Below are 15,856 nucleotides of genomic sequence, written 5' to 3' on the forward strand. Positions count from 1 at the left end.
AGCGATCAACAAAGTTCGCGATTACTCGAGAATGCGAACAACAACGCTATCATTTCACTTTCAAATACTCGCACGCGGACACATTTATACAATTACCTGCGGTTACCTTTGAACGAGTACTCGCTCGCTTACTTGGGTATATTTACGACTATTTCAAGACTTATCATTAGTTTTTATTTTCTTTTTCATTTGATTTCTCGTTTACTTTATTTAAATGTATTTCCGATAAATCGGAAAATAAATGTCACAATCGTGCGAAAATAAAAGCGTTGCCTTGAAAAATCTCATCTTTACGAGGAAGAACGTTTCAGGGACACCGTTAGTCGACTGATGATGATGATGAACGCGCCAATAAGAACGTGTGTATATACATACGTAAAACGACGTTAACCTGATGCAGCGTGACGCACACGTGCGCGATTACGACTGTTGAGATTCTATGAGATTGATAAAAGAGGGCTATAGATTCTCTTTTGTAATTATTTCTTTTTCCTACTAGTCAAATCAAATTTGTCGTAAGAAGAGACGAAATTAATGATAGTCTTCGATGGTTAATAATTAAACGCGTAGTTTGTGATAAGCAAAAGTAGATAATAATATACCGCAATGAAACGTTGTGTTTAACTTCAATTAAATGTGTCTTCTTACGTATTTACGTAGGTGAACGGTTAATAGGTATGTTTTTATTTATACATTTGCAATGATAAAACAAAGCGATTACGAAGAGAGGGAAAGAAAGAAAGAAAGAAAGAAAAGAAAAGAAAAGAAAGGGACGTTAAGAACACGTAACTATTAGAATTGCAAATAACGTATCGATTTACATATAGAGAGTAAAAGCACTGAAACGTATAAAAGGGGGAAAATGATACTCGTAAAAAAACTAGAAAAATGCAATATTCATAAGCCGAGAACAACGAGAAGAATTTTGATAATAAAATATCCGTTTAAATTACTTTAATCATTTATTCGATAAATGATTTTTTTTTTCAATTCTTTCTCGATTTATCGTTCGTTTTTATTTCTATATTTTATTGAATTAATCGTCGTATTTATTCTCTCTATGATATAATATGTTTTGACTAATTATATCCAAGTTTAGTCAACACATTAGATAAATGATTAGAATATATTACTCGTATAGTTTGAAAGGAAATATCTAATAATAGTAGAATAAATAAAATTTCTAAAACTTAAGTTTTTATTTTTCTATCAATGAAATATAATATTTGAATCAATTTTCTTCGCTCGATGTGTTCGATACAATAAAGTTTTAAACGTTTAATTTAATAATAGATAAATATGTCGATATTTTACGTTCTCTCGCGACGATGATAAAACGAAGAAGACTTTGATGTTAGTTTGCGGTTTCTTCCACTGATAGAAAAATATCGGGTGCTCGTGAAAAAGAAATATAAAAAAGGGGAAGAAAAAAAAAGGAACTTCGATAAAATTCCTTAAGAAAATGATTTTCCCACGCTTAGCCTGCAACGATGAGGAGTTTAAAATTGTGCATTAAAACGTATTTAGCTTGGTAACGGGTTGACAGAAAGAAAAGTTTCAAGGTCCGTGGTATGTTGTGTCGCTTTCGCACGTAGAGATCTATCCGAGGAGTCGTCGACGACGACGACGACGACGATGCTACCTATATCCTCACATTTGAACACGACGCGTGGCCTCGTCAAAATGTATATGTGAGAGAGTCTCGCGCGCGCACTTTATCCCCGCCATAAGAGGTAAACGCCATGGCATCCGTTGGCAACGAGATCTCATGCAACGGGCGCGAATCCGATACAGTTGCGAGTACGACGCGCTTACGTGCATCTGTCTCCTCCTCCCTCGAAAACTCGAGAAAATTAGAACGTCCAACTGTTGACTTTGATTCGAGTAATGTCAAGAAAAAACAAACATTTCCCGCCATATTTTGCAAAACTTTTTGTTATCTCACGCGGAATTTCATTCGCGCATGCCGGTCTTGTTTCTTTTCCCATTGGTGATCGAATCTTGTAAAAAAAAATGAAAAAAAGAGAAAAAGAAACGATAACAAAGTTCTTTTTAATCGGGATACAATTGTCGATTGGAACGTTTGAATATCGATAGAATTCAAATATGATAGATATGATTTTGATGGATCTTTTTTAATTAGCATTTGATTTCTTTTGCGAAAATATGTATATCGGATTATTATTGATTCGTATTGTTCGTAACGGGTGTACCTATTTTATTCCCGCGCAGTCCCCTAGTTTATATATAGATATACTTTTTTATCTCAGCGAAAGGATCTCTCTTCTTCCTCCTCCTATTCTTCTTTCTAAATCCACGGTGTGCTCTCGTGCACGTGATTACGCGTATCAATGATTCTGAGAAGAATGCGACTTACGCGCTTACCTATTGCAACGAGATTTCTTTCGGATATTTGCTTCATTAATCGAGAATATAATATTTTTCTCGTTCCAAGAAAAATGCATCGGGATGCTTTGCCGACGTTCGATTGAATTTTTAAAACAAAGTTTTCCATGATCATAATCAATACTTTATAGATTTCTTCTATTATATTTCAAATACCATTTCTTCTATTATATTGAACAATTTATAAATGCGTGCACGTTAATCGATTATAATTATAATCGAAACAATCCGATATATTTTCGCATGAATGAAATAAAACGTTGTCTCTGTTTTGCGCATTTTGAAATTAACTTGAAGGAATTTTTGATCGGTTTAGAGTCGAGGGACGATAGGATAAGCCAACGAAAGAGGAAGAAGAAGGTATATAGAAGCTGCTGCTGCTGCTGCTGTTGCTAGAAAGAAAGCGAAACCAGTCGAGAAGCTATGGGGGATTACAAAACTGTATCATCCTTCGCGAGTAAAGATCGCGACTCGACTATGCGTGGTGATTTCGATGAGCGCATTTCATGGCGCATGTCGTACTGACGTTCCAAACAAACGTGGGGGGGAAATAAGAAGAAAACAGTGAAAGAAGAAAAAGAAGAAGAAGAAACAATTCCTAAACAATTCCAAAAGTTCCAATTGGAGTTTCGTGCAAGGCTTGTTACACGTGAAAGAAATAAATGTATGTCGAATAAAACGATTAGCAAAACAAATTGTTAACGTAATAATGAAAGTGACATCGTGAAAAAGGTAGAAACAAAGGGGTGGGGTAAGGGAAAAGAGGAGGAGGAGGAGAAGGAAGAAAAGAAAGAAAGAAAATAAAAGAAGATAGAGGAGATAAAGAATGGAGGAACCGCAAAAACTTTTTCGTTTACCGGGTACGATCGAAGAAGAGGAAGAAAGAGATCCGGAAGCGCAAACTCACGTGGCCACCATAGGAGAAAATCCAACGAGACCGGAATCACCTTTGCTGGGTCAAAAAGGTATCGGCACTTTGTCGAGTTTACCGAGAAACGTTACTCTCGTCAGGGTCAGTACTCAAAGTAGCAGCATCGGTGGCGGAGTCGGTCGGCAAGATTCCACCAGGTAAATACAAATATTATATGAGTATATTTGGTTTTTATTTCTGAACCTCGTAAAATAAAATAAAATAAAAATAAAAAGATCGCATCGAATCGTTTAGTTTGATTTGTTAATTTTTCGAAGCATGAAATTATAGATAATAAAAGGGTCCCACTTTGCTACGAAATTTTATTTTTCAAAATCTAACGAAGTAGGTTCATTTTAATTATTAAAGAATGTGTATATCGTAAAGCGAATAACGAAAAATAATGATTATTTTAAAGATACGGCATTTTCTATGATTATAGAAAGTATTCTTATATAATATTTTGTGTATAAATATTGAAGAAGAAAAAGTATAATCATTTTGTATATTTTTATGACTTGGCATAAAAAAAATTGAAGAGCTAACGTAAATTCCACGATGATACATTCACCTTCGTTGAAAAAGGAATAAACTACCGAGGCGATGAATAACAGGCATTAATCTTCCTCGTATTCATAAAAAATCACTTGAAAGTACGTCGTTCAAGGTTGTACACCTTCGAAAACAGCAGCTATCGTTCGCGACTAAAAACGGGTTCTCCCAGTAGTAGTTAGAAATAATAATTATCAGTTTCGATCGCCAGATGCTTCTTACATTTTACGTTTATTAAAGATGTAGATAAGTAGTGTAAATAGAAGAAGACAAGAACGAAAACACTAAAAAGGTGTTAATTTGGTTGGGCGCCATGTAAAACTAAAATAACTCGACGAAACAATGATAATAATTCATTTTCTTCATAAAATTTCTTTCTTATATTAATTGTTTTTAAGAAAAACTTTGAACTTGGGTACGTTTGCATTTATTTCAAAATTGATACAAATATTCGATATGATGTTCGTTATTTATCGCACGATCGTAGCAATCACACTTTCCAACGATGTCATCGATCTATTTGCTCTTTGATCATAATTTACGTTTTGTCAAACTGTCCTAGATCGCGAGAACGACAATGACGTAGTCGACGTATTTTTAAAAGATCTACGAGGCAAGAGTTTCGTTCTTTCATTAATTCAAATCACGTAAAGGTGTTACAAAATTGTTGATTTTGCGTTACCATGAGTTTAACAAATATTCCCGCTAATTGAAATAAAACTTAACTGTGATATAATTAATGGGATGAATTTTTTATTTCTTTTTTATTGTAAAGACTAACTTAAAAGTATTAAAAATAATAAATTGTGAGTGAAATCGAGATGAATATCTTTCTACCATTATTTCATTACTCGATATCGTATTTTTGTAAATAATAATAAAAACGAATGACGCGAATGTAATCTTAAAAATATTTTATATCACTCTCGTATCAAAATTCTTTATCCAATGAAAATATATATTTAATTGTGGGAATAATAACCATTTGATCATCGAAATATAATCAATCTGTGTTCTATTTTTAAAACGTTTTCTCATTCAGCATTCATAATTAGTATACTTCTGTCGTCCCAAAGGTCACCGGAGGCAGATCAATCTGCGATCATAATCGTGCTTAATCGTGGAAATTCGCGGCAATCTGTGGATATCAGATATCTCATTTCCTGGATGTAACGTGATAGAAACGCGTCATAATACTTAACGTATTCGTTACATGGAAAATCTTACGTTTTAAAATGATCAAATGAATCAAACGTCTACATAAGAAACATATAGTAAATTCATTGTAAAAATCGTGATAGGTCTAACAACGATCACGTAAGCGGGTATTTTCTCACGCTCAGGTTTTTACTCGCTCGTAGATAAATAAACACACACACGCTCACGCACGCGCAACATTGTAAAATAAAAAAGAAATTATTCAATTTAAAGAAAAAAAAATGTTCTATATGTTATCAAATTAAAATCGAAAGTTAAAGTTATTCGAAGAAACTAATGCAGTATACCTGTAATTTGTGGTTAATATTGGCACGCGTCAGACACGATACGAGAAGGTATTATATCTCCGTAACGTTAACCACAGATCGAAATGACCATAAACCGGTAATCCAGTTATCGGGTTAGCATTTAATCGAGCATGTTTACTAGCACGTATCAAATTGCTAATTGTAAGACGCGAACATTACGAACACGATTAATGGGTTTGCCAGGCAGTGTCCACAGGCATCTAATCAATGTATGCATGTTCCTATGTAATTTAAACTAGAGAAGAAGGTAAATAAAAAGAAGAAGAAGAAGAAAATAATTCTAACAATATAAGAGGTCTAACGATACACCTGTAAAATTAATTAGAAAGATACAAACGTTTCGCGCATTCGTTTTTTTTGTATTACAGTTGGAACTGAAAAAAAAAAAAAGAAAATAGTAACATGAATGGATCGTTCATCATCACCTACGATCGAGTCCGATGGAACGAACATTTTTATCGGTGTTCGCAACCTCTCGATTCTCGTCCAGTCTCGTTAGTTTAATTAAAAGCTCGTTATCGAACTCGTAACGTCGTTGCACGGTCGCGGGAGAACTCGCGTACCGCAAGTTCTGTTCGCGACAGTAAAGCTCGCCAACGATACTATCAACTTCAACAATTTTTTCTATCATTCGCGATTAAAAATAATAATTTGTCTCCGATTCGTCGAAAGTGTACGAATTATCATGGATGACAACGAGAAAATCAATTTGACCGAATTTCAAAGAACCGTACAAATCGTGACGTTAGAATCTAAAAGTAAATCATTACGAAATCGAGCTGTGCCAATCAAAAGGGATCCTGGGTTGGTTCCTTTTAAATTAGTTTTAAAGGAAGATATTTATCGTTATTGTGTTTTTTAAATTTATGGATATTCCTTTAATACGAATACACGTGCAAATTTTATCCCAAATATTTGTTTTCGTATCGAATCGAAGAAATTTTACGATCCACTTGGAATTTCGTCGAGATATCGTTTTCTCGTATTCAAAATTATTATTATGTTTATTTGACTGATAAATGATTCAAAACTGAGATTACAAATAACAACAAGAATAATAATAATAATGTAATGATAATAACGACAGTGATTAATAACCAAGATGATCATAATAAAATGCAATAAATTTTTATCTAAAGAAAGTAAAGTGTATAAGTAGGAAAAAAAATTATTTAAAAATAACACGAGCATTTGCGATGTTTAAAGATGTAAGTACACAAATCGTTATCTCAAATATTCTCTTTTTCTTTGCGAGGATATCATTTTTGTATGTAGAATCAGCGATTTTTACGGAGTATGCCAAGTACGATTCCCGATAACGAGATGACAAGAAGACGATAAGACATGATTTCTCAGTCAGTCAAAAGTAACGTATGAGACGTCACGTTTTCAGTTCGAACGGTTTAACTTTTAACGAAGCGAAATATAATTTTCGTCCAACAATCGTGAAATATTATTCATCGTTCTTTTTGTTCTTTTATTTATATATTTTTGTCTCGTACTTTTCTTTCGAAGTTTACTTACATTCGTCGCGAGTGAATCAAAAAGAATACAAAAGAAAAGAATTATCTTACGATTAAATGTAAGCTTTGATCCGTGCTCGCCCTACTTGGAAAAAGTTTTCTACAATTTTCATTCTAAATAATATCCATTTATAACAAAATTATTCTCTTACAAATAGGTTTACGTATAAATTATGAAAGAAATAATTTAGAAATAGTTCAAATAATGATCTCGTTGTTAAAAACAAATCAATAGAAACGATCAAACGATTAATCTTAATTCGAAATATCAACTTTAATGTATCTCGAAGTGTAATACAAACGCAATCATCTCAATCGATTTGTACGCCGATATCATTTAAATACGACTAAATACTCCTTCGCATATTCGCGAACGAATGAGCGATTGAAATGCGAATTAATTAGCATCAATGATCTTCTCTCTCTTTCTCTCTCTTCTCCGTCTTTCTCACTCGATAAACGTAACTATTGCAAACGATGCAAATTATTCGAATAAAATAATCGAGTTGTTTTAAATACGAAAAAAAATGATAATAAAAAGAAAAATAAGAAAACTTTGGATTAATTGAACGAAAGAGAATAGAAATGAAAGAATGTTACAAAATTGAACGAAAAGAATAAAAGGGAACCGTTCGAAAAAAAAGGGACCTACGCGTTTAACGTGACGCAAGCATATGATCAGCTTTATTTTCGCAAATGAAAAGTGCAAAGCGTAGTGTTTAGTGACCGATAAGTGGAAGAACGAGACGGTCAAGCACGCGTATGTGTGCGCGTATGTGTATACGAGTATACATACATAGATATAAAACGTCTTGCGTCGATATTCCATGCATCAGTAGATGTTTCACTAGCTTCATACTCGGTACCTGTTCGTCGCGTTCGATTATTTTGTCACCGAGATTCGCGAGAACGTAAAATAAGATTAAGTCGTAAGAAAAGATAGCGTTGATAAACTTCTAAAGAAAGAGAGAGGGAGATGGGGAGAAGAAAATAAATGCTCGTGAATATAATCGATATCACGATACGATACTTCGATCGAGATTACGATCGAAAGAACGATCGAAATAAAAATAAGCGATAGAAAGGAAAGATCGTAATTGAAAAAAAGTGACGATTCTCGGTTATCAATTCGTTTCGGATTCAAGGAGAAAACGACTGGGATAGAAAAAAGATAATACCGATAACCCATTTATGTAGATCGTACGCAGTTTTAAATTATGTGTATCATAATATATTCGTGAATATTTTCATTTTCTTTTTTTAAGAATAAAGAAAAGAGAATTGAAAATTAATCGACTATATATAATCATCTTAGCTACGAATCAAGAGTATCGATTGTTGTTTTTTGTTATACAAGATCGGTGGAAATACATATAAAAAAAAGTTTAAAGAATTGAAGAACGAAAAATTGTTTAGAAGAAAAATCAATGAAGATGAATGGAGCAAGTACGAAGAGTCCTAATTCAAACGACGACAAAATTCCGTCAACGGAATACGGAGACGAGCAGAAGCTTTTACCACCTGTTTCACCTACCCCGGTAATCGTCGTATCCAAGAGTCCCAGTCTGTCCTTCAGAAGCAGGTATAATTTAAATAACGAGAACAAAAAATGCAACGCGAAAATTATCGATGAACGGCCGATCGATCGATCGATCGATCGGTGTGAATTTTATTTATGTTTTATCTATAAAACGAAATGATATCTCGAATATATTATATTTGCTTGCGTATTTGGTATGCACGTGTATATGTACATATGGAAATTTCTGTCGATTAATTTTACTCGCGAGAAATTAATTTTCAATCATAATTCATCTTCTATATCTTTTTATTCTTTTTGAATAATTTTTTTTTTCCTGTTTATCATACATAAATATGATAATAAAATGAATCGAGTTTTATTCGATGAAAGTAAAATTTCAATCATTCATAACTATCGCGATTTAATCTCGATCCCTTAAGTTAATAACGTAATCATAATTTCTCGAGCGACTTAAATTGTCAACGCTTGTGTTGAAAGTTACTTCATATTTTATCGAATAACCTTAGAATTCGCATTCTCATTTTGAAAAGACAAAGATAATGAGTATTTTTCGGTTAAATTTCTCAATGTCTACGTTTTCAGCTATTCTTATCAAAAAGCAATAGTAGCGATAAGAAACGATGATCGTGTTTCAATGACAAATTTATCGTATAAGAATAGATAGAGTTAACATTGAAAAGATATCAATTCGCGTAATATGTGGACAAAATATTATCTATATAATTCTCTTAATGCAATTTTTTCTCGAAAAATATTCGACAAGTTATCAAAGATTACATTCAATTAATTTTATCAGCCGAATGATATAAAAAAATATAAATGACATAACTAAAAAGATGAATAAAATGAAAAATAATACAGGGAGACATAAGGGTTGCTTCCTCTAGATAATAGATAACATATTTTCATATTTTTCTTTCTTCCTTTCTCTCTCTCTCTCTCTCTCTCTCTCATTCGGTCTTCGCGTGTACGACTTTATATCCCGGACATGCATCACGATATACGCTGATTAAGTCAATGAAATAATTCTCATAATCGTATCACGTGCGGTTACGGGCTTAAAAAGTAATGTAACGTAAGAGAGAGGGGCGGGGCGGGGGAGGGCAAGATTCTCATCGAGGAAAGAAATTCGGCTATAATGGAGTGACGAATAAAAAGAAAAAAAAAGGAAGAGTAATAGAGAGAGAGAGAGAGAGAGAGAGAGAGGAAGAAAATGTCGCGTTTAAAACGGGAAGGAAAGAAGAGATCGGTGAGAGTTGTGGTTGCCGTCGAGTAGTAGTCAGTCCACCGATGTGTGAGTGAGCGAGCGAGTGTCGTCGACTCTCGCGGCGGCTGATTTACGCGTGGCAATAAATAAATTGGTAGATAACGGTTACTCGGTTATCGTTCAAAGTCAAAATGGCGACTTCCTTTTTGTCGTACGAAAGGGAGAACTGGGCCCGAGACTCGGTCTCTCGGTCGGATCATTGTGCTCTGAGAGGGCGCGCGCGCGCGCGTTATAATATTGACCACCGTAGAGATCATCATAGTTTTCATTCGCGACAACAATTCCTACGCGTTGTCCTCTTATTTCTCTCCCTTCCCGCCCGCCCCTCCCTCTACTTCCACCCCCTAACAAAAAAGTATCACGCGAGCGTCTCGTTTTCGAGTTTATTATTCGTTCGATGGTGTCATTTTTCAAACTTGCGCGCCGCCTTTTTCCCCAAAACTAGAAAATATTCTTTCTACGAAATATAAAGAGTGACCGAGAGAAATATATATGTCGAGTAAATTAGGAAGAGTGTAATTTTTAAAAATGACGCGCTTTTTATAGAAATTTGTCGCATATCAATATTGTTCGCGAAGTTCTTTTTTATTTGCAAATCGAATCGAATCGAATGATTTATAGAATTCAGTGCTTTTCGAATTTACGAGTTTAAAGTGCAAGAACGATGACGTACAATGCGAAGAGAATCATCGTAAGTAAATCAAATCCTTGCTTTAAAATTGCTTCCGTTCTTAAATTCTTACGAAAGAAACTTTCAATTTCGAAGTATTCAAATCTATGAGAAAGTATCGAATAAAACGGAAAAAATAAGAAAAAGATGAAGATAAAATTATTTTTTCTTCTTTAATCGTAAAAAAAAAACTTGGCATAAATACGAGCATCGAAGACGCGATACGCGGATGATTAACATATTGACGAGTAAGAAAAAATAATAAGATGCATTTAATAGGGAAATAAGACAAAAGGCGTTTTGTCGCGAATGCTTCCGAGTAATTTACATTTAATGAAATGGTCTTTGGTATAGCGATCGGTATAATGCATGTACAAATTATTACGTCGTTAACTTATAAAATTAAATGTTTCCAGCGTTCTTCTAACTTCCGACATTTCAATTTAACGCACTATATCATCTTTATCGCGATAATTATTAATTTTGATTGTTCTTATTCTCGTTTAAAGAGAAAGAAAAAATCGAAAAGTGCTTATATGAAAGAAACGATCGTTTATATTCTTGTTTCATAAATAATGATCACTTATGCTACATTATTTTGCACTAATTAGTCACGGTGCAAGAATGATTCATGTTTTGCATACTTACCTTATGAAATGGATACGAGAGAAGCTATAACGAGATCCTCAAGATTTGTTATTCAAATCTTTAATACCCGAAGAGCCTGTTGCGCGTGTCATCTCTACAAAAGTCGACTATTCTAATTGCGGTATAAAAGAGAAAAGAAAGGATGAAGAAAAAAAAGAAAAGAAAAGAAAAAAGGAAACCTCGAGTAATTTATACGCGTATCTCGTATTAGAATGTTATCCGTTTTTTCCGATGCTTTAAGGTAATTTCAGAATGACCGCTGACATCAAACGAGTTAAAAATTCAAATGCGCGATCTAACATAAGAGACGAGTTCGTAATATAAACGTTGCAACGCAGTTCGTCTATATTTTTCATCTTGACATTAAAACAAGAACGTAAAGAATGATGCAAGACATTTGATTTACGACGAATAATAAAGCGAAATTATTGAAACGCGGTACGTTTAAATCGATGTCTGCGCGACATTAATCTAAGTGGATCTATTTAAGGCTTCCTTCGGTTTTTATTCAATTATCCTAACCATTTCGATGAACTATATAGTTTCATCCTAAATTAATCGAAATATTGGCCGGAGAAATAGAATAAAAATATTAAAAGGTACGAATATTAAAGGATACGATTGGTGTTTCAGGAGCCGATACAGGGCAGGACAAACAAGGAAGTTACGCCGTCGAGCGGTATTAAAAAATGGAGATTGCAATGTATTGCAGTCGCGAATTTCTCGAAGGTCGTTGCGTTTCCTCCAGGATATATTCACGACCCTGGTAGATACGCAATGGCGATGGACGTTGCTCTGTTTCGCATTGAGTTTTCTCCTATCTTGGTTGGGTTTCGCGGTGATTTGGTGGCTGATCGCATTCACTCACGGTGATTTCGAGGAACGTCATTTACCACCGTTTCAAGTCGATAACAATTGGACACCGTGCATCTACAATATCTTTTCTTTCACGAGTTGCTTCCTATTTAGCATAGAGACGCAACACACGATCGGTTACGGTAGCCGATCCACGACCGAGGAATGTCCAGAGGCAATCTTCGTGATGTGCGTGCAAAGCGTCGCAGGTGTCATGATACAGGCTTTTATGGTTGGCATCGTATTTGCGAAGATGAGTAGACCGAAACAGAGAACGCAAACCCTCCTATTTTCGAAAAACGCCGTGATTTGTCAACGGGACGGGGAGCTTTGTCTGATGTTCCGGGTTGGCGATATGAGAAAGAGTCATATCATTGGTGCAGCTATCAGAGCCCAGATGATCAGATCGAGGACGACCAAGGAAGGTGAAATTTTGTCGCAAAATCAGCACGAACTTGCGGTGGGCACCGATGGGCAGAACGGCAATCTCTTTTTCATCTGGCCGACGACGATCGTTCACAAGATCAACGCGGAATCACCTTTCTACAATCTTTCGGCCGAGGACATACTCACGGATAGATTCGAAGTGGTCGTCATACTCGAAGGTACCATCGAATCGACCGGACAAACCACCCAAGCGAGGTCCAGCTACTTGCCTCAAGAGATACTCTGGGGTCACAGATTCGAACCTATGGTGATGTATTCGAAAGAAAGGCAGGGTTACGAAGTCGACTACTCTCTTTTCGATAGCACCACGCAAGTCGATACTCCGCTCTGTTCTGGCAGAGAACTCGCTGAATTTTACAGGGTTCAGGATGAAATTCGTCAAGGGAACAGTAAGTATCGTGCTTCTTCTTATCCCTTTCTTTCCGTTTCCTTTTTCTTCGCTTCGGAATCGAACGCGATTTCAAAATAAGTAGATAGATAAATAGATAAATAGACAAATAATCGTATTTTTATAGGAGCGATCTTCCCTATGACCGATAGCTTGGCTTTTTAATAATATCACGCTAAAGCTTGTTTTTTTTGGACTCGTGCTTTGCACTTAGCTTTCGCAAACTAACGAAAAAAACGATCGCACGCACGCTTTAGTTGACTCTTTAAGCGCACGTTTGTCGAACCGATCGTGTCCTCGTCTGATTCTTCTGGTGCTGGATCTATCGTAGATGGAAGCCTGAGGAAAATTCCTAGCGAGCCGAAATCAGCTCCGGTGATACTCAACGCGCTTAACCAAAACGAAGGCACGGGATTCCTTGTTCCTCAAGGACACTCGTCGTCGCAAGGACACTCGCCGAAGCTTCACATTGACATTCCATCGATCGACGATTGCCCAGGAATATAAGAATTTTGCCGATACGCTATATCCCCGTCGTATCATCTGGCCGAGAAACATCGTAAATGTGAAAACAAGAAAAAACAAAAGAAAGAAAATAACACGCATCGGAGAGAAGGAGAGGAAAAAAAGCGCAAGTTAAAACGCGAGTCTCCTCCTTCCTTCTCCTATTGTCTTTTGAAAAACGATAAACTTGCGGTAGTCGCGTTGTGGAATATTAACATTTGTTGGCTTCGGAAATCGAATGCGAACAAACAAAATGGGAAGAGTATCCGTCCTTTGTCGCGTTCATCCGTTTTCCACCACCACCACCACCTTTTCTGTTTATTCCTATTAATCGTAATCATGTACCGACATTCCATTCGTTAAGGATCTTCGAAAGATTAATCAAGATCATAAAACGCAGATCCTAAAAAAAGACATATCCCTCCTGTATCGTGAAATAATTAGCCGATAATATTATTTCAATAACGTCATTAAACGTCTCTCGAATCTGATTACATTAATCCCTCATTAACGTAACTAATATAACATGGAAATGGTAGAAGGTTCGAAGAAGGTACGATCATATTTATCGGGTTATCATCGTCATCGGTCATAGTCGAATATCTCACGAATCAAAGTCAATGTGAAATCGATACGATTACTAACACAAGACGTTATTTATGTGAAAATCTAATTTCGCGAAGAAACATTGTAAACGTCCCAGTGTCGTTGGATTATTAACGTTTCTCTATGCATATATAATTATATATAGATAAATATATATTTTGTAGTGATCTAGTCACGATTTTTTAAGCTTTAGGTGAAATTTCAGGTGTAATAATAGACGAGGATCAATTGGACTTTAATCAGGACGTACAAAGCCATTGTTATTGCGGACTTCGTTCGTCGGCTCCAACGAATCACCATCGTCATCCTAATCATCATCATCATCATCATCATCATAATTATCGTCATTTAACGTACGTCGATAGCGCAAGAAGCGAGAACAGTTTAGAAGATATACCATTTGGTAAGCACGCCTGCAGGGACGTCAATTGTATCGGGGGGCACGGTCCTTCGATGTTAACGAATCGAGAAGTCGGCCAATCAAAGTTGACCGATGCCGAATTGGATGCTATACAAGTGATGGGGGACATCGAGTTTAGACATTTACCCGAAGCCGTGAACAGAGAGATCATAAAGAACAGTCGAGAGATAGTGTTCGAGGAACAGGAATTTAGGGAAAGTGATAATTATAAGGAAGAACATCAAGGAAGATTAAATCAGCTTGGCTCGAAGAAAAGTTTCGTCAAGTATCATCCCCTTCTCGACGAGGAAAGAAGATCATTGAACGGTTCGGGAAGGAATCTCAATAATAGACATTTTTCTATAGGATGCGAAGAAGGTAGAAGATCTTTGAACGGTTCTAGAAGAAATTTGAACGGTTCCAAGAGATTTCTATTGTTGGCTATCGATCGATCTAATAGCAATAGAAATTTAAATACCATTACTAGCGGTGAAAATTTAATCGTTGCTAGGCGTCACACGGGTAGTAGGGAACATTTGGATGGTATCAAAAGAAATATTGTTTCGGGTATGAAAGAATCTAAAGAGATACACGAAATTCCTGAAACGAAACATCGATCGAACGGTAGCGACGTAGAAGTACACAACAGAATTAGTATAGAAACGGAGAAAGCGCCTAACAGAGGAAAGGCTGAACTTCGTGAGATTTTTACGAATGCCGAGGAAGGACAACATTTTTCCGGGAGATCATCGATAGGTCCGCAATCACCGACCTCGGATCTCTCTCCGGAATCTGGATTCTTCGAAGGAAATCAATCGAGTCCGGAAAGTAATCGAAGATTCAGTCGAGTTCCTAGCATTTCTACTAGGAATCGAAGAAGTTACGAGAGCGCTCAATTGCAGGACGTTAATCAAGCCCTTTCGAAACGAGACAGTGCTAGCAGCTCGTCCGATAGCGATGGACAACAAAGCAAAACTTTAATTGCCGATGTTGAACCAATAGCCAATGGTAAACAACAGAACGGTACTACTTCGAAGCAAACGATCTCTTATACAAGCGTTTGATCATTTCAGTGCCTTATTTCAAACATTTTTAACCTATTCTCGTTTGTACTATTACTCTCTTTCTATCATTTATAATATTAAATAATATTATTACGAAGGAGAAATATGGGAAGACAGCAGTTCGCTTTGGACCGCAGGACGGTCTAATTTTTAGCTAAATAAATTCTTAACGAATACCATTGAATACAATGTTACTCGTTTTATCGTGATATCCTATTTCTAATGAATTTCATTGGATTAGCTTCGCGTATCTATCTAAATACCTATCTTATGGTATAATAATTTATAAATATATATCCATTTATCGCTCTTACCTGAGTTAGATGAAAACGACACAACGTGTTTCCCGTTAAGTTATCAGATTTCCCAAAGCTACTCTATTCTCTTCGTAATCTCTAAATATCATTTTTAGAGATTTCCAACGTCAACTGCGATTCGTACCACGATAATTACGGATATTTTAGGATTGTAAGTTCGATAGATGAATTAATTAAATAATTAAATAAACAACGAGAACACAACGACGACGACAACGATGACGACAACG

General features: G+C 35.7%; 3 protein-coding genes across 12 annotated transcripts in view; 2 read left to right on the top strand and 1 right to left on the bottom strand.

Annotated features, from left to right (window-relative positions):
* The window catches only part of LOC122519464 (G protein-activated inward rectifier potassium channel 3-like), a 31,213-nt gene extending 19,455 nt beyond the window's left edge, over window positions 1–11,758 (top strand). For 8 of the 9 annotated variants that reach the window (XM_043638914.1, XM_043638913.1, XM_043638915.1 and 5 more), the window contains one exon: window positions 2,723–2,968. The gene's annotated coding sequence lies outside the window, so the exon portion shown is untranslated. Of the gene's footprint in view, window positions 1–2,722; window positions 2,969–11,678 lie in introns of those variants that run through there. The other variant, XM_043638917.1, reaches the window with a different exon arrangement.
* Window positions 1–15,856, bottom strand: part of LOC122519470 — an 87,384-nt gene that overhangs the window by 63,867 nt on the left and 7,661 nt on the right. The window lies entirely within an intron of this gene.
* LOC122519463 lies at window positions 3,063–15,804 on the top strand. 2 transcript variants are annotated; one of them, XM_043638911.1, is made up of 3 exons: window positions 3,063–3,474; window positions 11,679–12,736; window positions 14,051–15,804. In XM_043638911.1, the coding sequence occupies exons 1-3, from the start codon at window positions 3,233–3,235 to the stop codon at window positions 15,307–15,309; spliced, it is 2,559 nt and encodes an 852-aa protein (XP_043494846.1). In that variant the 5' UTR covers window positions 3,063–3,232; the 3' UTR covers window positions 15,310–15,804. The 2 variants fall into 2 exon arrangements, with proteins under 2 accessions (XP_043494846.1, XP_043494847.1); XM_043638912.1 differs by lacking the exon at window positions 3,063–3,474 and adding an exon at window positions 9,731–10,418.

The sequence above is a fragment of the Polistes fuscatus genome, unplaced genomic scaffold (assembly GCF_010416935.1).
Source record: "Polistes fuscatus isolate 324 unplaced genomic scaffold, CU_Pfus_HIC Scaffold3, whole genome shotgun sequence".
Lineage (NCBI taxonomy): Eukaryota > Metazoa > Arthropoda > Insecta > Hymenoptera > Vespidae > Polistes > Polistes fuscatus.

Bases quoted from the DNA above. Each gene is read 5' to 3' on its own strand.
- LOC122519463 (XM_043638911.1), top strand. From the start codon at position 3,233: ATGGAGGAACCGCAAAAACTTTTTCGTTTACCGGGTACGATCGAAGAA. The intron at 3,475-11,678 runs GTAAATACAAAT...TTGGTGTTTCAG, and splicing joins GGTCGGCAAGATTCCACCAG to GAGCCGATACAGGGCAGGAC. The intron at 12,737-14,050 runs GTAAGTATCGTG...GTGAAATTTCAG, and splicing joins TGAAATTCGTCAAGGGAACA to GTGTAATAATAGACGAGGAT.